Here is a 26041-nt window from a genome sequence, read left to right as displayed (position 1 = left end):
AAATTCAATCTGTATCCCAATTGGGTGGACATGCCTGTGTTGTGCAGACATAAATTAGAGCAATCCATTTTCTGTCAGTTAGAGGCCCAAACTAGTGATGATTTATTTTCTGAATGATAAAACTTGTTGCATTTAACAGTTAAGTTCAACAAAGAGACATTTTGGGGGACTATGTGCATTTATCTGTTTTCTCTGTATGAGGATATAATACAAAGTATAGCAACCAACATTCAAAAAGTTAATTTATAAGAATCTCTATAGTATAGGCTCATTGCCTGGTATAATATGTCTACTTCTAAGTTCACACATCCAGTATTACATGTTCTTTCATGTTGTCATACCCCATTATGTTGAACAGGTGAAGTTATATTTTAGCAGCTTGTATTGTGACAGGCAATGAGGCCATGAATACTAATGATCATATCTTTGGACTTTAGAATATTGCTTTAACCCTTTCAGTAGCAAATACCAAGGTGTGTGTTATGTTTCAGATAAATTATGTTAATTTATCAGTGTATAATGCATACCTCGTATTCCAGGGATGGTTGTGTTAAAATACAAAATCATTTTGAAAAAGCACATTTTTTAAATAAGAATTTAACATCAGTAATAAGAAACCTTATTTGATAATCAAAAATCAGTTCAAAAATTGTTTGATTACAAAGTACAGCACTCTGGGTAATAGTCAATTATCACATCTCCGTGCAGTACCACATAAAGCAACACTGATTTAGAGCACACAAATAAACCAATGCTGAAATTACTCCATCATATAACTATACATAGCTTTATTGGTGCTCATCAATACATGCAAGACTATGGGGCTGATTTACTAAGACACGAATTTGAATCTGAATTGGAAAAATTCCGATTGGAAAACGAACATTTTGCGACTTTTTCGTATTTTTTGCGATTTTTTCGGCGCCTTTACGACTTTTCGGAAATTATCGCGACTTTTTCGTTACCAATACGATTTGCGCGAAAAAACGCGAGTTTTTCGTAGCCATTACGACTTGCGCGAAAAAACGCAAGTTTTTTGTAGCCATTCCGAAAGTTGGGCAAAATCTGGCGATTTTTCATAGCGTTAAAACTTAAAAGGCGTGACGTTTCGCGCAAGTTTTAACTCTATGAAAAAATCGCGACTTTTCGCGCAAGTTTTAACGCTATGAAAAAATCGGCAGATTTTGCACAACTTTCGGAATGGCTACGAAAAACTCGCATTTTTTCGCAAAAATCGTATTGGTAACGAAAAAGTCGCGATAATTTCCGAAAAAATCGCAAAATACCGATCATTACGAAAAAAACGCAATTGGACGCATTCGGCCCGTTCGTGGGTTAGTAAATGTGCCCCTATATGTGTAAATTATGTTTCCTACAATTCCAGGATATTTTAATACTCTAAGTGCATCATATTTCCTTATGACCTTAGGCAGTAATCCATAGCAACCAATATGCAGTATTCCATAGTAAACAATCAGCAATTAGCTTTCTTGTCTCCTGTAGGAAACACTTCTGACTGGTTGAAATAAGTTAGTGCACTCAGGCAAATTTCTCTACTGTTAGTAAATGATCCTCATAAAATCACTACTACCCATTTTCCTTTGCTTATAAATCATTGTCCAGTGTCTCTAAATCACCAATGGGCACATTTTTTAGAACAAGGAAAGTTCACCCAGCACACCCTTACCTCCTCCAGCAATTCTTACTCGGTGCACAGCCCAGAGAGTCGGCAATCCCAGCACAGTCCAGCAAAAAATAATTGCCGGCACAGCGAGTGTGATGCAAGCGGGGCTTAGCCCCTGCGTGTTTATTCAAAAATAGCAGCAATGTTTCAGGGGCATACCCCTTCGTCAGGGGTACGCCCCTGAAATGTTGCTGCTATTTTTGAATTATGGGCAATCATGGATGTGACTACACCCAGCCAGGCCTGGACAGGCAATCTGTGGGTTCTGGCAAATGCCAGAGGCGCTGCTGTAAAATTCCACAGAAAGCCAATATTTAGGGGGCTGGTGAGGACTGTTTAGGCCTCTGTGTCTATTTTGACTTCCAGCCCAGACCTGCTTCCAGCAGTATAAATTGTAACCACTTAAATCCAACACAGACAGGGTCGGACTGGGCCATGGCGGCCCAGACCTGACCCTTGCCGGCGCTCCCCTGGCCGACCTTTCCTCCCCTGACGTGTTAAACTTATGTGCGCTGAGGGGAGGATGCCGGGTGGGGGACCCTGCGGGGGGTTAGGGAGGCTCAGCGGGGGGGGGGGTTAGTGGGCGCAGGGGACATGGCCGGTGCCGGCACCTGCAGGGCCCCTGGGGCGGCACTCCCGGTGGGCCCTGCACCCCCCAGCCTGACCCTGAACACAGATGCTAGATGTATTTAGGGTGTGCAAATTTGGGTGACTGCCCTGACCCTGCAGAAAGTGTTGTTCCACAAAGCATCAGCATAGGTTGTGGAAGACAGCCCGTATAGTAGCAACAGCAATGTTAAATAAATGGGTTGCAGCTCTTCAGTCACTGATGTACAACTTTCTCTGTTCTGTGAGTTATAGTACAACAACAGCTGAAGGCAACAGGTAGGATTATCCTAATTTGGACAAACTACAAAGCCATTCAAAGTCTTATTGACCCCAGTCCCACCCCCACAGCTAAAGGACAGCATACATGTGGCATTACCCAAAAACTGTAGTAAGCAAAATTGCAGGCAAAATACGATGTTGACAAACGTTTTTGTTTCTGAAAAAAAAAAAAAGATTCTTTATAATTTTATTGCCAAGTTACAGAGATGAGAGTAAAAAACATATTGTATAAAAAAAAAAGATTGACCATTATCAATTATACACACATACTTTCATAATCTTTTCATAATACTTTCATAATCTGTTAGGATGTTGTAAACTTCAAAGATCATCTAATGTCACATATAAAGAATTGTTAAAATGCCTTATCTTTAAATCAGCTTTAATATTTTTTAAACATCTTGTCTGATCAATGGTGAATCGAAATGTGGTTGTATAAACAAACTCTTGCACACGGTTTGTGGTTTGATACCATTCCTTTTCAGCCTGGTGGTATTTTTATTGAATTGAGTAGTCGAGTCAGTCCTTTATGTTTGTCTGCAGTCAGTCCCCAATTGTTAGATGGTATCTGCAGGGCATAGTGGGAAACCACAACACAGGCCCAGATGCACATGGAGGCCGGGTCGAGGGATAGGTCAAGGTTGGAACGAAAACTGCTATTGATCTGGCTTTGAACGTGAGACACAGATAGCAAAGTGACTAAAGGGGGAGCTGTTAGACAAGACATTAACAGCTTTTAAAGCTAACGATCAGAAGTGCCAGACAGCAGCATGCAAACGAAAATTAGATAATGTTAAATAATTTGGGTTTTTGGGAAACATCCAAAAAAAAATATTTCTAAATGCAAAAAAATTATTTACTTATTATCTAATTTTATATATGTTTTGTTTTTATTCCTATAGCATTTCCCAAACTATGGACAAGACTGTCTCTGTAACAGATATCTGGATTTTTAGATTTCTAATTGCTGGAGAAAAAAAAAATCATTAAATACATTAAGAAAATCACTTCTGACAGTTTTGGTTTCTTAATCGGGTTTTCCAGACTGTATGAAATGATACTTAACATGTTGATTAATTTAATTGGCTGCGAGCATGTGCGTTGTGTGGACTGGTGAAAAAGATGAGTGAAGCTTCCTTTCAAACACCGCACACAACAAGAATGTAAAAGAAAAAGTAAGTCTAGGTTGTTTCTACATACAGTATGTGTCTGCATATCTAAGGAATCATAATCTTACCCTAACAACATGAATATACAGTGCAAAATATATGTATATTTATATAGTAAAAATCCAAAATATGCCTTTTTGTTTAGAAATCCACATAAAGAGGTGAGGCAAATAGTGCACGAAAACAAATATTATTTTTTCTTTTCTTTCTCCTTTTTTTTTGAGTTCACTGCGCCCTTTTGAATTCATATTCTAAACTTTTCTGCATTCCTGACAAGGCTTAAATGACCTGAGGGCATCCATCAATATGACAGCAGGTGGGGGCTGGGAATTAGCAGACCTTAGGTGAGAAAGGGGAGGAAAGACAACTGGAGAATTTTCTTAGCCAAAAGATAGTGGGAGTGGAAAAATGAAAGAGGTGTGTGATTGTGTATGTGTGTTTGATATATGGGACACACCTACCTGCCTAACACCCTCCCAACCACCACTTAGAACATCCCCATTCATAACCACAGCCTTACTGATATCGTCATTTTAAATAATTAACTCTTCCAGGGCTGAAGTAAGAAGCTGGACATTGTTTTCCATAGTAAAAGCCATTCTCTCGTGATTTGCCCACCATGTTAACTCTTTTTCTGGTTGCAGAACTTTATATATTATTATGAAAGCTTGCTTTAACCCTTTAGTGGTTTGGGAGGTCTAAAAAGGAACTAATAACTTACAGCCAAGAAGAAATATAACAGCACCATGCTGGTGCCTTTAAAAGGATATATTAATAATAAGTTATCATGTGCTGGGCTGTGTTTGGATTCCGCCTGGGGACAGCAATGTGAAATAAACCATTGCTTGCCCCTTCCCCCCTCACCCCCACCTCCAGCCTGAATCCTGCAGTCCAGAGAGAGCCTTTGCTTATCACAAGAGGTTTAAAGGGGTGATGAGATATTGATGCTCATGAAAGAAGTAGTTGATATTTTCCATCAAGAGAAAATATTTCAGTATTCGCTATGACACATGTACATACTAAAAAACAAAGATGATATAGTATATTCATACACAGATCAGGGTATTTCAATATAACCCACATTTGCAATTACAAATGCATATTTAGTAAAATTCACTAAATATAAAAGGTATGCATTTTTCTTTCCAAAGTGGATATTGTGCATAAAAATAAAAAAAAAAATCATTCTCCCCTTATTATAGACATAACGTAACAGAAAGGCTTTGAAAATCATAGTTTTATAAAATCTGGATACAGAGGTAAATAAATATGCATATAAAATGTTCTTCAGTGGTTGTCATGCAGCCTCCAGGGGATAGAAATTCTAGGTCTAATATGTTAGAGAAAAATGAGCCGAACAGGAGTGATTTTTAAATTGTATATCTTTTTGCTTAACGTAATTGAAGTGATGTCACCCCATGTGTGACAGAAATGTAAATAAATATGTTTGGGTGTAATTATACATGTGTGTAGTATGCGTATGTTTATGTGTTGGTAGAATGAATTCCTGTGTTCACAACATGTCCCCAGTTCTTTTAATTGTCTCCCTCAATCTCCTTTCTTCACCTTCTGCAAATCCTCTGGCTTTTGCCTCCTGCATTTTCCCCCATTCTGCATATTTCTTATGAGCATCAGAAAGAAAAGGTGTCCTCCGGGAGAAAACGGCAATGATGTTTTATTGTCTTATCCGTTTAATTATTACAAATTCCATCAATGATGTACAATATGTCACCGTGGCTATTTTAACTTTTTTTTTAATTCCATGCTACATGATTATCATTTTTTTCCTTCTGTGAAATCTTTTGAAATTATTTTCATGTTCACACAGACAGAAGCTGTGTGAAATAAATATAGAGGCATAAAATGGGTGCTTATTAGAGAAAAAAAAACATATATACATATAATGTATCTTCAGTGTGCTGTCTTTATTGATAGAGATATTACAGTATTTGCAAGGATAACCTTATCCATAAGATGTCTATATGCTTAATTTGGGAAGCAAAATACAAAACTTGATATTAAAAACCACTGATAGAATGTGTTTTATAGTACAGAACAAAAATATTCTAAAATCCACTGTATTGGAAAGTATCTTGTTCATGCAAAATACATTTTACTGGCAAATTGCAGAAATTAAACAATTGTTCTTTTTGTTAAATAGACTCCACATAATCATTGGATGCAAGCCAAAATAATTTAACCCTTTCACCACACTGCAGTGCAATGCAAAATCTTAAACACAGTCAGTGTAATGGTATTTCCTAGTGAAGTGGACAGACCCCCCCCCCCCACACAGACATAATACAGTGGGATCTCTGCTATTCATTAGTTTGTGTTCCCCCCTTCAGTTTAGCAAGCAGGAAGTCCAGTGGTCACTGTCTTGGGTATATAAGAGTTCTGTGCAATTGTAAATCTTTGGTAATTTAGCATGATAGTAAAAAAAACCTGTCACTTATATAATAAACCATCTAATCCCTTACCATGCAAACAGCACAAGTTGCAGAGACTTTTTTGTACTACAGAGCTTGCATTTGAAACAGGCATTTCTGGCAGGAGACATGAAGTGCTTTAGGTATTTGATAAGATGCCACATAGAACTGACCTGGAACATTTGTATAGTGAACTTCCCTTTCTCAAAAAAAAGAGGAGAAGGTGCCAGTGCTTTGCCTGCTACCTTAATATCAGTGTGTGTGCCAGTGCATGGGTTTAGCAAGCAGTGGGGTGCTGCTGGAGAATGAGAGCTGTACAAAAGCCCTGTGCTGTAGGCATGTGGTTTTTCTTGTTGTGTTCAGGGTACAATGTTAAAAAGCCACCACTAGTCGCCCCCAGTGCTCCTACTCTCTCGGTCTTTTTGTCTCTGGTGCAGATTAAACGTCACGTCCGTACTTGAACTTGAATTTTATCCCATTGTACAGAGGCAGACCTAGCCACAGAGAGACAGAGAGCTCCCAGAGAACCAGGACTCCGCCATCTTCACATTACAATTAAATAGTAATAGCCAGCAGCACAGCACTGGCTCAGCAAGTCCTTCCAGTGCCAGACAAGTGGAGCAGCAAAGTGCTGGGCACTGCATTCCAGGGCAGTGCCAGTCTAACTGGAAGGAGACACTCTCTGGCAACCCCCTAAACCAGCAGGGTCAAGCCTCTCATTTTGGCATTATTTGGGCAGTCGTAGTTTTTTTTTAATTATTATTTCTATTTTGTTGTTAATTTTGTGCATTGATGGAAGAAGTGCCATTGCCGTGCACTGTGGACATAGGACGAGTGGACACAAGATCAGCCAATTCCTAAGTTGAAGAAGAGATTGGAAAGCCAAGTGGAGAAACTGGTGCCCTCCTTATTTGATTTCTTGCTGAAAGGAGGACGTTTATTGCATTTCGTTATTAAATATTTTTATAGCATTAAAGAAGGAGACAAGAAGAAGAATAAATAAAAGAGAGGAGGAGAGAAAAGAAGAAGAAGGAAACGTGGGGGAGGAAGGAGACCAGGTCGCCCTTACGCAGAGCAGATCTCCGGGCGATGCCAGTTTAAATGCCAGGGCAATGTCCCGTCGCAAGCAGGGAAACCCGCAGCACTTGTTACAAAGGGAGATTATCGCACGTAAGTCTGTACGGGGCAAGCCCAAGGCTTGTAGGGACATGGCATGGGAAGGTAGAGAGGCAGCAGGGGGAGGAGGTGCAGCCAGGGGCAGGAGGTGCAGCCAGGGGCAGGATGGGGGCCGGCAGAAAGCAGCACTAACCTGCTCCGGAACTTTCATGGGCTGCATGGGTGACACTCGAATTGCGCAGGGTGCATGCATTTAATAACTTGGCGAGTCAGGAAAAGTTAGCGAGCACATGGGATCCTTTTGACAGCAGAAAGTGAAAAACTCCAAACCCACTGCTGTGTCGGTATATCCCACACACTTCTACATTACAGCTAGCACTATACAAAGCTAAGCACTCTCCAAAAATAATTCAAGAAATGTATATCTACATCTTTCTGTGCAAGAATGCAATGCATTTCATTTGTGCCAGTGGCTTCTGCGTAGCATTTTGCAAGCATGGGATTCATGGAAATGACTAGTAATAATGAGAGTTAAAGCAGCAGTGGGGTTGATGCATACAGGGCAGCCAAGGCAGGGCAGTTCATTTGCAGTTTTGCTGCTGTGAAGTTAAAGGGGGCAAGGAAATGCTGGGGAAAGGTAGAGACCTGGGCAGGACTGGCTGGGGAGACTTAATGACAAACACATGGCTAGGAGAGCGTTACAACTGCGTGGCTGCAAAATGTAAATGCATCGAAATTGGCAGCAGAGCCTGGGGAGGGAGAGGGAGAGAGGGGAGAGAGGGGAGAGAGGGGGAGTGGGAGAAGGGGGGCTCTGGATCAATTTATTAGGAGGGGAGAGAAACTTACACACTGGATGGGACATAATAGCTTCCAGGATGTTTTTTGGGGGGAATGCTGCGGATTCCGAGTTGACCCCTAAGTCATGAAGGTATGCTGACAGGGAGAGCTGATTGATAGATTGAATGCTTGGCGAATGTAGGCTCCCACAGCCTAACTAATCCAAAGTGCACTGAAAGAAAACGACAGGTCAGCTCTACTGGGATGTGGGGAAGCTCCCTTCGCACCTGTATAATGTGATGTTCTTGCAAATGATACTTTGTAGAGAATGAATGGAACTGCACAGTAACAGTTGTTACTTTTCTAACTTTGTTATATTAAAGGATGTTAGTACTTCCCTGTAATATCTAAATACACTGAAAAACACTGAGACCTTTAGTTACCTTGTGCCAGAAGTGGGTCTCAGTGTGGGAGCTAACACAGGGCTGATAAGAGATGGCATTACCATAAAATATCGTTAGCTGGGAAACCTTCCTGCCATTTACACTATAGGACATATAGGCAGATCAATGCAAAATATCGTAGATCATAAAGGAGGGATGAAGTTAGAAAATGTGTATGTGTAACACAAAACTCACAGAGCTGACAATCTAACGGTGCAATGGAGCACAGAGCAAGACAGCGGGGACATAAGTTGTGTGTGAGTCTCAGTGTGCCCAGGGTAGCTCTGCTGTCTGTCATCTTATTGTGAAATGATCAATCCGATGTATGGGCCTAGAGCTGGCACTTTACATTGCTACATTTTATTCCGAGTTGTAGAGACAGGGTTGGTACCTAATTACAATCAAATCATCTTCATTTTTAATAAATTAGAACCCAATTGTAGTGTTTTTCTCCCATTGAATCGTGTCAGACTTAGCACATGTGCTCCCTTCTGCAGATACAAACCGAAAGCAGCTCACAACTACAAACAGGTCTCTATAAAAGTCTTTTGTTTCTGTTTGCCCTCAACCTGCCACTATTTGGTTTGATCTAACAACGACACTAAATGTCTAAAACATAGTCCCCACATAAATCCCGTGAAGTGGAATGGACGCCTTCAGTACTAATTAATGTACTAATCACTGTAAATGTTCCGTGGTCCACATGAAGGAAAATGTAATATTGCCCATGTATAGTCCCTGGGAAAGTGACACAGGAGGTGACCATGAAGCCATGGGTTAGGGAGCCTGTGTCTGTCACACAAAAGCACTCATGGCTTTATTATTTAGCCACGTTGTTTCCCTGAGAGCAAGGGAAGGGGTAAGATGTGTTTGGGGACAGAACTGTGGTTCCGCCTAGTGCAGGCAAGGTAAAGGAGCCACACGGTACTCCAGGCTGATCCCCTTCCCGCCCACAGCTAAGCGCGATCTTGTACTTTGCACCCGTGTAACCCGCCGCTCGGGCTCCTCACAGCCGGCAAAGATAAAGTGCAATAATAGTCCCGTCAGTGCCCCGGCTGCACTGCTCATTGGCCCGCCGGTTCCTGTTCCCCCTGCGCAGCTGGCACTTCCATGAGCTGGGAGCGCAGTGTGTAAGGCGCCTGGGAGGGAGAAGGAAGGCGAATATTTATGGTAGATTTTAGCCAATTTAAATAAATAAATATATATAGGGATATATAAGGGGTTCTCCCCTCCCATGGCTTGCCAGGAGAGCAGCACTCTCTGTCAGCTGCTAGCCTGTGCTCTTTCTCCTCTTCATTCATTCTCAGCTTTTTGTTTGTTTCAAAGAGGATTCTGAATTACTGAAAAAATACACATTTTTATTACCCCCTCTGCAGACTGAAAACCCTTGTCTTGGCGTTATGGTGTTTTCTTTTTTTTTTTTCTTCTCTTATTTCAATTTTTAGCTAGGTTGTAAAATAAAGGAAGACAGGGATTTATTCCTCAGGAAGATAAAGATGACTTGTATGGCTATGCATCCCATTGCCCACGGTGTGAGGATTTGCTGTATCATGGCAATGAATATTCACTGTAGATTACACAGGCACCTGGGGCTCAGGAAGGGCTGTTTTTTTTTTAGGATCTTGGATGGGTGCAGTTTGGGGAGCTCTGGATAAAGCAGATGGCATGGTACCCAGGGAGTGCACCATTAATGGAACGGACCCTTTGGGAATAAGGCTTGTTTTTTTTGGGGGGGGGGGGGGGGGGTGTGATGCTGCAGTGACCCCCTCCGTGAGTGTGTCCAGTTAAAAGGATGTAAGAAGCCACCAAGCAGGTAGGTATCATGAAGTATTTCAGTTTGCATGATATGAGGATCATTGATCAAGGTGTCTGGAATGACATCATTGGCACCATTTGAATATTTGCAGTGTGTTGGCATCCTGAGCAACCCCTTGTGTGCCAGAGCCGCATGTGATGCACCATGTCACTCAGCAATGGCAGATATAGCGTTAAATGACTTTCATTTCTGGTCCCAATTTGGGCACCAGATTAAATAATCAACAGACTGCTTAAATGTGTTTCGACTGAAGGCCTAAAACTAAATAATGAACTGTAATAGTAGTGATAATCCTAATGTCAATGTGGAGTCTGTTGTTGTTTGTATGATAACTGACAGTAGGAAAACCAGGCTGGCATCCAAGAAAGCCAGACTTTGCCTATTTGTGTTCCACCTGGAAGATCTGGAAAATGTAGGCATTCAGCAAGTAGCTACTGTGATTAATAAGTACTACATTCAGTAGGCATGTAAGGCAGTGCAAAAACTGACATTATTTTGCAGCCATGTTTGCCCTTGCCAGTCACTACTGCAAAATGCAGATGCACAAGGGCACCCATTTTGCATGAGAGGGTTGAGGAGTGTTCTGCCAGGTCAGCCAAGTCATTTTCTCTGTAATGGCTGAAGGTTTTGGAGAATGATTATTTGCCTCACTTGGCTTTATATGCAGTACATGTGTCTGTTTACTTTTTGAACCTAAACCACAACTGCAGAACAATTCGATAAATGGGTTAGGGTCATGCAAATATACAGTTCTAGCTTGGGTTTGACAATATTATTCTCAGCAAGACTACATCAAATAATTACATTTCATTTTGAGCATTTGGACTTTGCCAGTTGTACTTTACATCCAGAATGAAAACAGAGTATGAGAAGAAAAAAGTCAGTAAGTCATAGTAGATTGTAAGCTCTTCCAGTGCTGAGTTATCTCTTTTTTGTTGGTTGGACAGAGGTTAATTAGCTGCCCAGTATTGATCATGCAACTTCTTGTCTCAGTTGCTTGCTGTTTTGGAATATTTTGGCATTTTGCATATAAGCAAAAACAATAATGACTGCACAGTATTTCAGGTCGAAGGAGTAAATATAGTGTTATGATGCAACATTCATATTAAAGATGCAGACAAAGCCTGGTTATTTCAGATTATTTTAGGTGGTGCGGATATATTTGTTTATTAAAAGTATTCATACTAGGACGAAATGAGGCTGAAACGAGAGACTGTGGATGTTTTAGCATGAAAATACCTGCAGATTTAGTGGAGAGAGCAGTCAAACCAGTTTTTATTGTTTATTGTGTAAAAGCCTCTGGTTTCTGTTATATAGGAATCTGGTGACTGTGAGACCTTACTGCATCAAATATCCTTAAATGTTTTCCTTGCTTTTTTCCACTTTACCTGGAAACATCAAATTTTCTGTTCCTGTAGGGAAAAAATAACATTTTTAAAGATAGGGAAACATATCCTAAATTTTATCAAAGCATGCGCCGTGATCATTTTTGATCTATTTTTCCCCCAAGAAATATGAGCAACGAAGGCCTATTACTTGGCCGTGCATTACTCTCAGTGCTGCTTTTTCATTTCGTTGTTGGGAAATTATTCTTAATTAGCATACTTTTACATTTTTATTATAAACTGTACAGTAAAAGGGAACTGGTAGTATGTGTCTGAAGAAAATGTCGCAGGACTGTGCTATTACTTCTAATCTAAATAACATGTATTATTCCCCAAGACGTTCCAGCGAGTTTGATGTATCTTATGTCAAACAATTTCTTCTCATTTATATTAATCCATGTATCTATTCAAATGTGTATTAAAGCAGACTGGAAAGTATATGATCACCCGTATGCCCCTACTGTACTGTCCTTTCTGTACATTTCTCCTAACCTTAGAAATAATTGTCTCATATCTATATCTAAACCTTTACCTGTAACCTACTTGTGTAAATTACATAATCCCAGCTTTAAGGTTTCATCAGCTGCAAAAGCTTTTTTTATTCATAGGCAGAGACAAATCTTTATATCCCATGGGATACATGTGAGAATATTAACAGGTTGAGCTATAGTTAAACTGAAAGTGAAAAAAAGAGATTGTAATTTCTTTTTTTCCCTTTATCTAAAATTAACCACACAATGTCAGATAAATCTTACACCTTTATATAGTTTTCCATTATATATTGATCATCTATTTAAAAGGTATATAACATTCTTCATAAACATTACATTAATGAGGCAGATTTAAGACAGCTAACCCTTTCACTGCTGGAACACCAGCAGCACCGGAAAGTGACTGTGGTCATCGTAACTCCTGCAGAGTTAAACAAGAAACATCAGTTCATGCTTATGACTAGCTTTAAGTTTAAAAAATACCATGTGAAGTGCATGCTTGATGAAGCACCGTTACAAGTATTTAATGTCGGGATAAACCTGTTTTAGAATCCACCAGTTTACTTCTTATTGCTTGTGGTGACTTATGGCTGCAGATGTGTTTGTTTTTTTACACATGCTAGTTTTTTTAAGCATTTGCTTTTATTGAAAAAAATCAAAACTATACTTAAAAAGGCCAATGCAAATCTACGTTGGTCTTTACTCAAAGTGCTTGTCAAAATGCCCTACAGCTGTAGAATGGCATGGCAATGTGGGCAATACAGACCAGCTAAAAGCAATGCTGAGAATAATTAGGATTTAATATAGAGCAGTGCAACAAAGATTTATCAGATTATGAGCATCAAGGCCTAACAGCAGTAATGTTTTTTTTTTAAACATTCCTTACTGTTGTCTTTACCTTTTCCCCTCATTCACCTTCCTTGTATCTGTACTATACTTTGTTTATGGCTTTTACAGCTTTAGAATAAACTTTGCAGTCTTCTTTAAAATATTTAATTTCTAAGAGGCACATCTCAATTGTACCTTCAGGCGTTTAAGTGACAAACTGTGACTACTAGGGGGAGCTCAAAGCATGCATCATCGCTAGCGAGTGCCTGGTACCGATCTGAAGTCTTATTGTACAACACTGAAATCAACATTTACTCTTACTGCTCTAGAATTTCAGGCAGAAAGGGAAGACAAAATTGTGAACAGTGTCGCTTCCTTACTGCATGCATGATATTTTACCATGCTAATTACTATATTACCATACATTTAGTTGTTTTTATTTTTGTCATTTTACGTATTTATGTATTTTGAAGTTTTGAATGCTTTGCAGTTATTTGTAAAGTTAATTTCTTAAATTTAGATAGAAAGCAAATAATAAGTAGAACATCAAAACAATACATAGCAGTCAGGTAGCAGGACTGATAGGTTTTTAAGATATGTAAGTTAAAGGTTTTGGAAACTCTCTTTATACTTTACCAAAGAAACCAAACAACAGTCACACTTTTCTTTTTATAACCTTTATATTGACCACCCTTAATGCAAAAGAGAAATTTAGCAACAGATAAACTTTTCACTCGGCTGCAGATACCTGCGGTTCATTGTAAGGGTGCCCCAGGGAGCATAAGCGTTAAGATGGTGCTTATGGTAATTGGAATGACGCAGAATACAGAATATCGCTTCTTTCAGTGAAGCATATAGACAATCTGGTCTCTTGTGGTATGCTTTCTTTGTGAAAGATATAAGCAGCACTGTAAGGCTCCTTCGCTCTTTTTCCTAGTATCAGATAACATAATTTATGTTCCCATAGATCTCTGCCTCCGGGAAGCCATTACATTTTGATTCTTATTTTTGGGTACGGGCAGGTAGACAGAGGGTTCGGTGTTACCCTTTTACAGGTAAGCGAGCTCTCGTAGTGAACTTAAAAGGGAATGAATTAGGATAAAAATAACGAAATAAGTTAGTTCACATACACAGAAATACCCTTAACGCCAGAATATGGTGGGGTTGAATGTGATTGTAATTATGTCCCCCTTTTTAAATTAAACTTTTTTGGATGTGCCCAGACAGAATTTAGGTATTTCAGAAATGGTCTGCTTGGAGTGAGGATTAGATATACTGAAATGTAAAAACATTTTTCTTACAGGCACCCTTTATACCATTTCTCAACTTCACTTTTTTAAATATGAATGCCACTGTTTTCTATTAGAAGTAGTAGAATTAGTGCTTGATATAAGGGCTTTAATTTGCTGCAATATACCTTTTAGCCAATGAAGTAATTTCAGACTTCAAAAAATGGGAGTACTGAATTTGTGCTTAAATGTTTAAAATATAACATTTCTGAGTAAGAAAGCAAGCAGCATAAAAATGATTATTCCAAAAAGATTTAGTAAAACAGACTATAGATTAATGATAAAACTGTAGGCATATGAGATTATTGTCGTGCGTGTGTGTGTGTGAATATGTTTTCTTTTCTTTTGCATATTGCATTCAGGAAAACCAAAATATATTTCAGGATTTGCGTTCTCCTCACAGCATATTTATAGTTTCAATAAACGTTTTTCAATAAAGTAAATTTATACTCTCAATAATCTAGCATATGTGCTTCCAGTTCTGGTCACAAACTGTGAGGAAGCCTTATAAAATGATTTTTCACTCACTCTTAATTGCAAGCTCACTATACCAACAAAACATGTATTATGTTGATCATTAGAATGCAACCCAGGGTAAAAGTAAGGAGATCATTTTTCAGAAACAAATATCACCAAACAGCTTTAAAATGCTTCCGCCTGAGACACCTGCATATATATTTGTAGCCTTTCCAGTGCATTTTCTGAAGGGTTTTTAATGTTTTATTTTATTAATCTCTTCGCTTCTTAACCACTTGTACCCCAGTATGAGCCTGGCAGTTTAATTTGGAATAAGCATATTTGAAGGATAAAATGTACAAAACCATACTTTTGATTTATCTCAGCCAACCACTTTATCATTCATAATGTGAATTAGCACCAGGAGCACCTAGGAAATAAATACATTTATCACTTTAACATAAAGGAAGCATAAACCTCATGAGATTATGTCATAAAGTTTGTCCTTCGGTTAAACAGAAATAACACTGGAGATCTACTTTTGCAGTGACATATTCCTTGTATTTATTTAATTTCCATTGTTGGTCTATATTTAATACCTAAATATGAAAAAAAAAAAAATACACATTCATTTTAACAATAGATCCAAATTAGTGATGAGCAATACACTGCAAAATCTGTTTTATGAATAGATCATGCATAGTTTTTACCCTTACCCCCTTGTGCTGTAACTTCTTAATTTGCACTTCTGCGTGTGAACATTCGTAGCTGTTCTGAAATCTAAAATCTTTGTGTTTTAGATATCCTAATTTGCATTTATTGTTGGCTGCTTCAAATTATAGCAGCTTGTAGTTTTTTTTACATTTGCAGTACAGATTTTTTTTTCTTTTGACTGAATTCAATTTTAACAAGAGAATGTTCAGAATCTGAAGGGAAACATGCACCATAATAGGCAGTTGATGAAAAAAATGCTTGTTTAACTTAAATACAGTAGTTCAGCTTTATCTCTCTTTTTTTTCAACTGTGTCCTCTTTATTAGTTAAGTGCCATGTAATATATTGCTTTGTGTCATCCATTACAGGTTCTTCAAACAGTGAAGTGTTTGAGAATATCATTTTTCAGGCGTAGCACAGTAAAGTGACTTAATTTTACTTTGCATGCTTAATAAGATCCAAAGTGTGTCTCTTAAAGACTCTATCTGAGCTCAGATCAATTGCAGATTTAATATTCTTGAAACTTAATACATTATTTAACCTTTCAATAACTGCATATTAAATTCAAGACACCACCAGTTTTGGTTAGAATAACGCATTTTTTAAAAAGTGACATATGTAACAAAAATTCCAATTAATCTACAGTCATTTAAAGGATTTAATTAGTCCAGTCAATAATTATATTTCACAGAAAGAATTACATTAAAAGTAAAAAAAAAGCATTTAAGTAACATGTAATATACCATATCATGCGGTAACCTGTGAGTTCTTCAATCATATGTATCATGATTATAAAAATCATTTGTGTGCTTAAAAGTTATTAATAGTTTTTCTATAAACTCACAATGTGCCAGCCCTTTATTCAAGTGCAAAAGACAAAAAAGTAATTGTGAAAAGGCAGTTGTTCCTAAGGCTGTTTAGTTTGCATACAGCTTAAATTTCCTTGTACTATATGTCGTGTAACTGCTAAGTCAGACACACTTCACAAGCACAGGTGCATTTCTGGTGAACATACTGTTAAATGGATCCATGCATATCAAATATGAGAATAATTTGGGCAATGAAACACTGAAGTAAAAATAACTTACAGGGCCCATGAATGCCATTTAAATTGATTTTGCTTTAAGGGGGCTTGATATTTGCATATGGATTCTTTAAGTACAAACAAACAAACAAACAAAAGGCCTTATAGTCCTTTTCATGTTAGGATGTGACCCTTTTGAGTAGTGCACTGTAAAGACTCTTTAGACCCCAGGGGTTGACATTGTACTGCAGTGTGGCAACTGTGTTTAAGCAGTGTTTTGTAACGTATAGATGTGATCAAGTGTAACACAAGAGATTTGTAAAAATAGGAAGAATGGGTGCAGTGAGAAGATAAAATTAGTGTACAAGGAATGAGAGTCCCTTAGCCAAAATACAGTTTTTATTTTACATATTCACTGTAATGGACAAGTTACATGTTTATGGTATATATAATATGTAGATATGCATATGTAGATATGCGTTGGAATGTACCGCTTGCTGAGATATTTTCACTGTAGCTGTAACATAGGATGGCTCAGATGATGTCTCAAAGCCAGACAGTAACTTGCAAAAGGGAATCTGTAACCTTTCACTTTTGCAATTTGTTTCTTAATAGCTACCTGGGCATTAAATGCATTTAACCAAGTAAAAATGACTAATAATATAATGCAAAAGTGGAATTTGACTAAAATGCGACGTTCGTAAATTTTAAATACATTGAGAGCAAGTATTTTTTTGTGCAAGGTGAAGAATGGATAGCTTGCAAGTCCTGTGATTGGGTAAGCATTATTTATGGAGATAGTTATATATAGCCGTAACTTAGAATGTATAGTCTTTATGTATTTAACCCCTAAAGTGCAGAAAAGGATCTGCAACTCCTGTATAAACCTTTCCATACTTTCACCAACTGGTAGCATAAGCATGGTTGTTATAGTGTAAGGGAAGGTCGCTATTAGCACGATTCCTCCGTTCAGAAGGTCTACTTTGTAAAGACTGCAGATAGCCAGGTAAAGGGTTGGGCTAATCAGTCAAACTATAGTTTATAAAGTATCATATAAACATTCCTTAGCATAATTTGTTATGGAAAAAGTCCTATACTGCACATAATGCGGGTGGCTTGCAGGGCTCCAAATGCATCACTGACACATTACAAATAAGACATATAAAACAGCTCTCATAAGCTAAAGAGAAATGCAGGAACCTCACAGTTTCAGATGTGAGGAAAGGTGCAATATTTGAATAAATGTGTCAATTGTGACCCACTTGGAAACCTTTGTTTCTGTGTAAAATCTTTGTATTTTAAATGGCACACATTTTTTTTTAATATGGCAGCATAGTATTGTCTTTGGGAAAAAAACTTTTCAAAGAATGAGATCAAATATATTTCTTGTGGGAAATGAACATTTATTTTGTATAAATGTATTTCATTTGTCTTTGTCCTACTATTTATTTCCTTAGAGGATTTACATTTACCAACCAGATTATCTTGTTTCCTGACATCAATATTATGTGGCTACAAATGTAAAATGCTATACTTTCTACTCTTTTCCAGTTGAGTTTAATCAAATGACACAAAATTGCATTTTTTTTGCAAAATTAAATTTTTTTCCACTTTGAGGTATATTGTTTTATGGTGGATATTTGAAAAAAACAAGGAGCCAGCACATTTTTTTATTCAAACAAATGCTTGCTGGGGTCATGTAAAATCCTGTTTGTTGTGAAAAACAATTCAGAGTATTCATCTGCCAGGACTGTTACTTTCCTTGGCAATTAATTACAACCCTAAGCAATCATGCACCTGGTGAACATTCCTTTTTATCAACTACAAGCCAAGTGACATTTATGAAGACAAAACATTCAACGAATTCACAAACATTTTTGTAAAAAAAAACATTTGTGTCGATTTATCAGTAGTTTTCTATCAATTTGTAAAATCTTGCTTCAAGTTATATTTCACATGTGGCTGCAATACCTGAAGAGAGACAAATGCAAAATTTACGTAAGCATGATTATGCAGCAGACATAAATAATTGGAGGAAAGAGATGTCAGTTTAATCTTAGTTGTTAAGTATATATTGCTATGGGGATCCTGCATTTCTTATGGCAGGTGGTAGGGTATCATTACAACCAGTAGAGGCTATTACAGACATCTAGCCTTTTCTGAGCTTGTTCGTGGCATAAATGTTTCAACATATATATCCCCAGGCATTCTTTATGGGAAAAGGTTGTTTGCTTGTATATCTATGTGGACAGACGCAGTTATCTGTAGGAAGTTAAGCTCTACAACAAAGAGTAAATAAGTATGTGACCACATTTTCTCATTATGCATATAAGCAATTAGCCCCCATATGTAATAAGAGGTGCTGAGTTTTTCAAGGTGCAGTAACCCATAGAAACCAACAAGATGTTTGCTTTTAAACAAGTAACCAGAAATGCTACCTGATTATTGGCTGCTATGGGTTGCTGCATTTGCGCAAACTTTGTGCTTTTTATTGCATAACCCCAATAGTGTATTGTCAGCAAATAATATATAAATAATGAATTTCATTATGTGTATATGTATATATGTGCAGTAGTAAAAATTATGATATGATATATGTTTAGCATTAAGTAGACTGGTACTTTTAAACTTGAAACATCCTTTATAATCAGGTGGCTTTCTGTATGTAAAAACCAAATTTAAACTTGGATGTTTTTTAAAATGGACTGTAGTAGTCAGCTTCTTTTGTAAATGTTAACTTTAACTCAAGGCTGTGTTTTACCTCATGTTTTTCATATAGCTTCATGAATATGGGTCTTATTGTGTGTGTGTTTTTTTAACAAATAGCAGAAGACCACCACGTTGAAACAGTGATCACAGATGAGGAAGAGGCTATTGCCATCCCTGAGCCAGGAGCCATCAGCCTCAACAACAGTGGGACTGACCCAGACTTGTTAACATGTGGACAGTGTCAGATGAACTTTCGTCTGGGAGACATCTTGGTTTTTATAGAGCACAAGAAAAAACAGTGCAGTGGCCCAAGTGGGGTCTGCTATGAGAAGAGGATGGATAAAAGTAGCCCCCCTCCTTCAACTCGATCTGAGCTCAGGAAAGTGGCCGAGCCTGTGGAAATCGGCATCCAAGTCACGCCAGATGAGGAAGACCGTCTTCTCACACCTACAAAAGGAATTTGCCCCAAGCAGGAGAACATTGCAGGTACAGTGCAATATACTGTATGCAATTATTGAAATGCATGTTCTAGATCTGATTATACAAAAAACCTTATTTAGATATTTACATTTAGGTATTAAATGTAAATATGATACCTAGATACACAAGCTCAGTTTATCAGCTACCAAATTAGATACAATATGATTTACACATATACTAAAGTTCAGTATTTTGACTACAAAATGTAATATCAGTCTATTCAGCCCTTCGTGAGCATATACAAACCCAAGAAATTCTTTCTGTTTATTTACTTTACATATTGATTTATAGATCAAGACATTTGCTACAACACTCTGTAGTCTAGTTCTCAAACTTATTGCACCAGATACACATATACATTACAAACGAACACAGGCCCACAAAGGAGTACTTATATGATTTAGTGAAACATAAAAATCCCTAATGCCATGTGATAATTAACAAAAAACTCTAACAATGTATATAATTTACCCTTCCTGTTTTTATTTTGTTGGCACCCATCCTTTCGCTATCTTCTTACTCTAAAGTTACACCGTTTTCTGTTACAAATCTGGGGATTAGATATAATCCTAATGCTATTTTGCAAAAATCTTGTAAAGAATAGTTCTTTCTCCCAGGGTGCAGTTTCCTAGATTACAGTTGTATAACTGAAATATTAACTCCAAGTCTTTACATTTTTGTCAAAAAGACTTGCCCCTTTTTTGGGTCTTTTTTTAAACGAAATGATTTTCCCAATTGTCTCTGCAGTTAAGCAAAACGGATCCCTCTTGTATCTCTAACAATTGCAAACATCATCTGTTTGCAAACCATCTGTTTGTACAGTTTGGGTTATGTAATAAAAGGCACCAAGTTTGCCAGGAGCAGTAACCTATAGCAACCAATCAGCGGGTAGAATTTACTGGTCACCTGTTTAAAAGCATCTTATTGGTTGCTATGGGTTAGTGCTACTGGGCAAACCTAGTGCATTTTTTTTACATATGGGGGTTTGGGTCTTCTTTACTAAGAGTTTTGAGTAGAACAAACATATCAGTGCAAAGAAAGCTCTATAATTTCACTCTGTTTCAAGCAATTGCTACAGGGGTATCTGTTACTTAGGATAGATGACCTGTAATTAAACTGTACCTGGTCAGGTGCAGAGGTTATTCATTGTCATGCATAAAAAACGGTTGCTGACAAATTTTTTGTTCACCCTTGACTTGATACTTTTGCATGCAGCTTGACTACTTTGTTTTCTTTAGAGTGTCAGTGCTCAGTGTTTTCTCATGTGCAGTGCCTGAGATAGTGCTCATCTGTGATATGACAGGAGACATTCATAGCTGAGCCCAGCAAAGCTTCCTGTTGTCAGAGCTGGTTTTCCTTCACAGGCCATGCACAAGAGAACAATTCACCCAATTACATTTTAGAGAATAAAGGTTGGAGTGACAAGACGCAAAAGTTTCAGGTGAGCTTTTTTTTTTTAATAATTACTCTTTCAGGTGAACTTTTTTTTTTTTTTTTAGTAATTACTCACCCAGATGCATTAAAGGACCAGACCAGCACATCTATGGCCTGAGTATTATTTTGCCAAATTTGTGTACTACAAATCACCTATAGTCTACTAAATAAGCAACATCATTGCCTTATTTAAATATCTTGAAAATACCTCAGCAACCTTGTCAATTTTCAGGTGAGAAATACCTTATTAAACAATCTAGGATATAACAGAAACTGATTGCTGTAGGTCAGAGTGCACCTCTAGGGTTAGTGATTCAGCCTTTTCAAAGTAACCTAACAGCAGTGATTACCCTGATTACTTTGAGCCATGTAAATGCTGTGCTTGGCCTGCATACTGCAGCTTGATTTTCACTGTAGTCAGGTTTAGGTAAGGCCACCTTAACAACGCTGGTACGCCTGTGTCCCTGGTGTCATCTACAGCAAGAAAAAATTGCTCATGAATAACTAGGATTCTGACTGTAAAAAAACAAATGATTACTTTATCCCATGTGGAGGAGATGCCTAAAATAAACCCTTAATGTTACCAAATCACACTTTTTATCATGTCTGCTCTTTTCTTTTTCAGAAAATAACAATCATTAATGGCCAAAAGAAATATCAACATATCATTTTAGATGTAGAAATGCATTATGTACAAACTACAGACTAAAATCATGTTTTTTAAATGTCGACAAAACATTTATATCTCTCTTATTTAATAAAAAGCAAGGATTAAAGAATAAAACCAGAATAGCTCAGATGTAAAATGTAATTTAATGTGGTGGAAGCATTAATTATTTTAGCTTAATTGAATTCTGAGGAATGCAGTGGCTGCAGTTTTGTAGAAGAGCCCTGTTTATTATTTCTTTGTGTAGATGAGCAGTGAAAGAAATGAGATAATGCCAGTTAGTTATTCTGAAATTCATTTATCAGAATGGATACAAGTTATGCCAAGGGGGCACCCTCAGTTAAACCATAAAAACATAAGAAAAAACTTTTCCAGTGTGTTACCAGTAGGCCCCTAAACAAAATTTAAAATACATTTGCCACTAATATACTGTCATTTAACTTATGTGATAAATTACATAAATTATTTTATTTAGAAATGGATTTATGCATGATATAGTGACACAGTGAAAGCATGCATTAGATTATATTCACCAACGGGTCCCTTTCACAGGAATAGCGAAACGTAAATTGATTTGTTGTGAGTGCAGCACTTTACAGTTATGAAGCCACATTTGTATACTCTGCTTAGTATTCTACACAAATACATTAATGCGTTTAACTGCTTACTTGGATCTTAAATGCTAAGGTATTGGCTTTTAAGTATTTGAGTGCCAGCAACGTAGACTCAACATTTCTTTTTATCTATGCCTTGTTGCATGTTGCTTAGTGGCGTGTGGTGTGGCAAAATCATAGCCAGTTCTGCACTAGAAGGGTTAAAGATAATTAATGTGAAAAGAACAGTTACACGTCACTTCAATTTCCCATTTAGATGGCTAAATTAGTATTGATGCTGTTGCTTTTAAATGTAGTATGGGTAGAATTTATTCTTGGATTTACATTGCTATTTACATGTGGTAAATATCTGACATCGCTTCCATCTTGAAAAGCTTACAAGTGTAAAACATTATTTACATTATATGGACATGTAATTATTTTTTTACCAAACTTAACACAATGCAGCCATTATATGTTTGCTGCAATTTTTAGCTTATCATATAGAGGCTGATGTATTGTAAGAAAAGATTTTAAAAAATACTAAAAAAGAATTCAGTAAATTATCTCCTCTGCTGCTTTTTTCGTGAAACATTCAAAACAGCGTCAAAACCTTGATAATTCCTTTACAAACCATAATCATACCTAATTAGGGCTAGCTCTGAATCAACTGAATCTGTGTATTCTGTAGGAATATTCAGAAAGGAAAGAATAAATACAGAAGTTCAGTGTATTGCGCTGTGAGTCTACCTTGGCAATTCATTAAATATCTTTACTCTGGGATTGCCTGTGTCTTGCTTTTGGTTTCTAAATATGATACACATGGCATAATCTGGACGTAGAAGATAAACACTCCTATTGGCATAAAATAAGCCATCTGATTCATTTAATTATTTTGTTACAAAAAGAGATTAGCAAAATCTGTGTGTGGATGCAATTGATTGTTGAATAGAATGGCTTGGATTATCTTTTTTGCTGGTGACAGCTAATTATTAGAGCTGTCTTTGGCTAAAACTGTCTCTTTATTGCTCTATGCCATGATGGGCATAAGGCATCCCTGACGCATACAAAGCTCTGACATTTGTCATATCTGTATAGGAAAAATTCAGGTCGCTATCCTGGTTAAAAAATACTTAATATTTTGCTGCTTGTGTGTCAAGCTGCATTCTGTTTGTGAAAGGGCATTCTACTCTAGTTGTGCAGTTAAGCACCTATGTTAGTTAAGGAGCCCTAATATGTAAAGAATGAGCATTGCCTGATCAGATTTCAAGACAAATAGTCAGCGTAACCATGTTTAGTACCATGGGTCCAATGATTTCTTCAATGTGTGCTTCTATGTAGTTCTCTGACTCTATGAAATGGCACAATCTCATTGACCAGATTAACAGGACTGGGATTTTGGAATAAATGTATAGACAAACTGAAGCTCAGAACATTTGAAACCCCCTAGGTACATGTTTAGTCCTATTTGGTCGTACTGTAAAGCAGTGATCCCCAACCAGTGGCTCATAAGAAACATGGTACTCACCAATCCCTTGGATGTTGCTCCCTGTGGCCTCAAACCTGGTGCTTATTTCTCAATTCTTATCTTGGAAGAAAGTATTGGTTTCATGAAAACCAGGTTTACTGACAATCAGAACCTCTTGTAGGCTGCCAGGCCATGCAGAGGCTACCAAATAGCCAATAACAGCCTAGGAACTTTTTTCATGCTTGTGTGCTTTTTTTACATTTGAACATGGCTCACGGGTAAAAAGGTTGGGGGCCAATGCTGTATAGAATGGAAAATCTGATCGATTAGGGGGAATGTTTTTTTCAAAAAAGGTGGTCATTATTGTCCACCTGGATAAGAAGAAAATCCCTGAAAAGTTTAATGCATACCATGTACAAATTAATGGAATAAGGCAAATACCTGTTTTTGACATACTCATGTGTGTGGGAGAATGATTCTAGAACAATTTTCATTTAAGCATCAGAGTTACTTTTAATGAATTTAGTGTAGGTTTATTCTTTATTGCTGTTGGGTTTCTGTATACTTAGGTATCTTCATGGCTTTGTATTTACACATACAGTTTACCTCTTAGTGCAGTATGCATTTCATCAGCAACAAATACCTGCTACAAAAACTTCTAGATTTAGCAATGAGTGTTCTGACTATACTGCTGGTTACTATCATCTGCATGACAGAGAAAAGCGTGTGGATACTACTAAAGCCATACATGGCTTCAGTGCTCTCTAATGTTTGCAGTCAGAGTTTTGGCCAGTGACATGACAGCTGTGAAAATCCAGAGATGGCTTACAAGGTCAGAAATGAAAACATACTCTTGCTTGGTATAGAAAAACATATTTATATGTTATTAATCTGCCACAAAAGTACGACATTGGGTACAATAATGTTGTGTTTTTTATCTTATGCAACTCATTTAACAACTGTGTGTATATATATATATATCCTAAAATATAATATAATAATAAATAACCAACATAAAGTAAATAAATAACTAACATAAAGTAAATAAATAACCAACATAAAGTAAACACAGTGCAGAATTTCCACCAGTCATCCTAGCTAAGCAAAAGTTTGGAGTGTATGCAAGACACAATAATGCTTTTTTGGTGATTATATGTAGAGATTGTGATTTGTCTATGCTTGGATGGAAAAAACAGAAATATGTAGTGTTACACACACAACACACACACAGAAACTAAACTATAAACCATACTTATTGTTGGTTGCTTGTAGTTCTTCTAACTTTCTTGACTGCAGTTTTGTGAATTTTCACACTTTGCTCTGACCCTTTAACCTCTGTAAAGACCAAACTTGGCAGTATATATGTAACCTGAGATATTTACATTGCTATACTGAAGTGTGTAATTTGAATAGCTCTGGTATGCATATCTAGGATATGAAGCTGTCTGTTTAACACAGGTATGAATACACAGAAAAGTAAAAAAAAACAAATAAAAAAAAAAATCACTCTGCCTTGATAATGATATCCAGCTTTTAAATGTAGTATTTAAGTGTCTGCTGTTATTGTGAGGATAACTTTTTTAGTTAAAAAGGGTTTAATAATATTATTATTATTATAAAAATCCAAGATATTTTATAGGATTTTATATACAAACTGTGGAAAATACTTGGTGTTTAATCAGTTGTTTAATCAAGTCCTTGGTTCTAGAGCTGATAAATAGGAAAATTCAAATTTTAGCATACGACTCCAGGCATTTCCATGGTCTCTTTGAGAGTTAAAAAGCTGACTTAACATTTGAAACCCCTTATAACCGCTCAATTTTGATTTCAAAATACTCCCCTTCCTTTTTCTTGCACTCTGCTTCTGACTTTCACCTCTCTGCTTCTTAATAGCCCCATGCCGTTCCCAACACTCACTTGGGCTTCTGACAGTCTCTGAAACTTCCTGCCAGGACCTATCAGACTCTTCCCTTTCAAATGCTCCCCAAAGCCCCACCTGTTTAAAAAAGCTTACTTGATGCATTATTTTGGATTATCAGAAGTCAGAATACCATAAAGAAGGGGTCCAGCTTTTGCTGTTAAAATGCTAACTGATGTTCTCCCAGTAAAGGGTTAATTGCACTAAAGAATTCTAAACGTGGCAGTTTTTCACTGAAAACACCTGCAGATTATCTACATTATC

The 26041-nt window shown here is 37.3% G+C and overlaps 1 protein-coding gene across 5 annotated transcripts in view; it reads left to right on the top strand.

Moving 5' to 3' along the window:
- Positions 1–6620: 6620 nt before the first annotated feature.
- The window catches only part of bcl11b (BCL11B, BAF complex component), a 70948-nt gene continuing 51527 nt past the window's right edge, over positions 6621–26041 (top strand). Inside the window, exons 1-2 of one of the 5 annotated variants that reach the window (XM_018096920.2) lie at positions 6621–7340; positions 19335–19703. In XM_018096920.2, coding sequence (XP_017952409.1) covers positions 7283–7340; positions 19335–19703 — 427 coding nt within the window. In that variant the 5' untranslated portion in view covers positions 6621–7282. The remainder of the gene's footprint in view (positions 7341–19334; positions 19704–26041) is intronic. The other 4 variants (XM_004917117.4, XM_004917119.3, XM_004917116.4 and 1 more) reach the window with 4 other exon arrangements.

The sequence above is a fragment of the Xenopus tropicalis genome, chromosome 8, assembly GCF_000004195.4.
Source record: "Xenopus tropicalis strain Nigerian chromosome 8, UCB_Xtro_10.0, whole genome shotgun sequence".
Taxonomy (NCBI): Eukaryota; Metazoa; Chordata; class Amphibia; order Anura; family Pipidae; genus Xenopus; species Xenopus tropicalis.
Note: the sequence above shows the minus strand (reverse complement) of the source record. Positions and strands in the feature narration are given on the sequence as shown.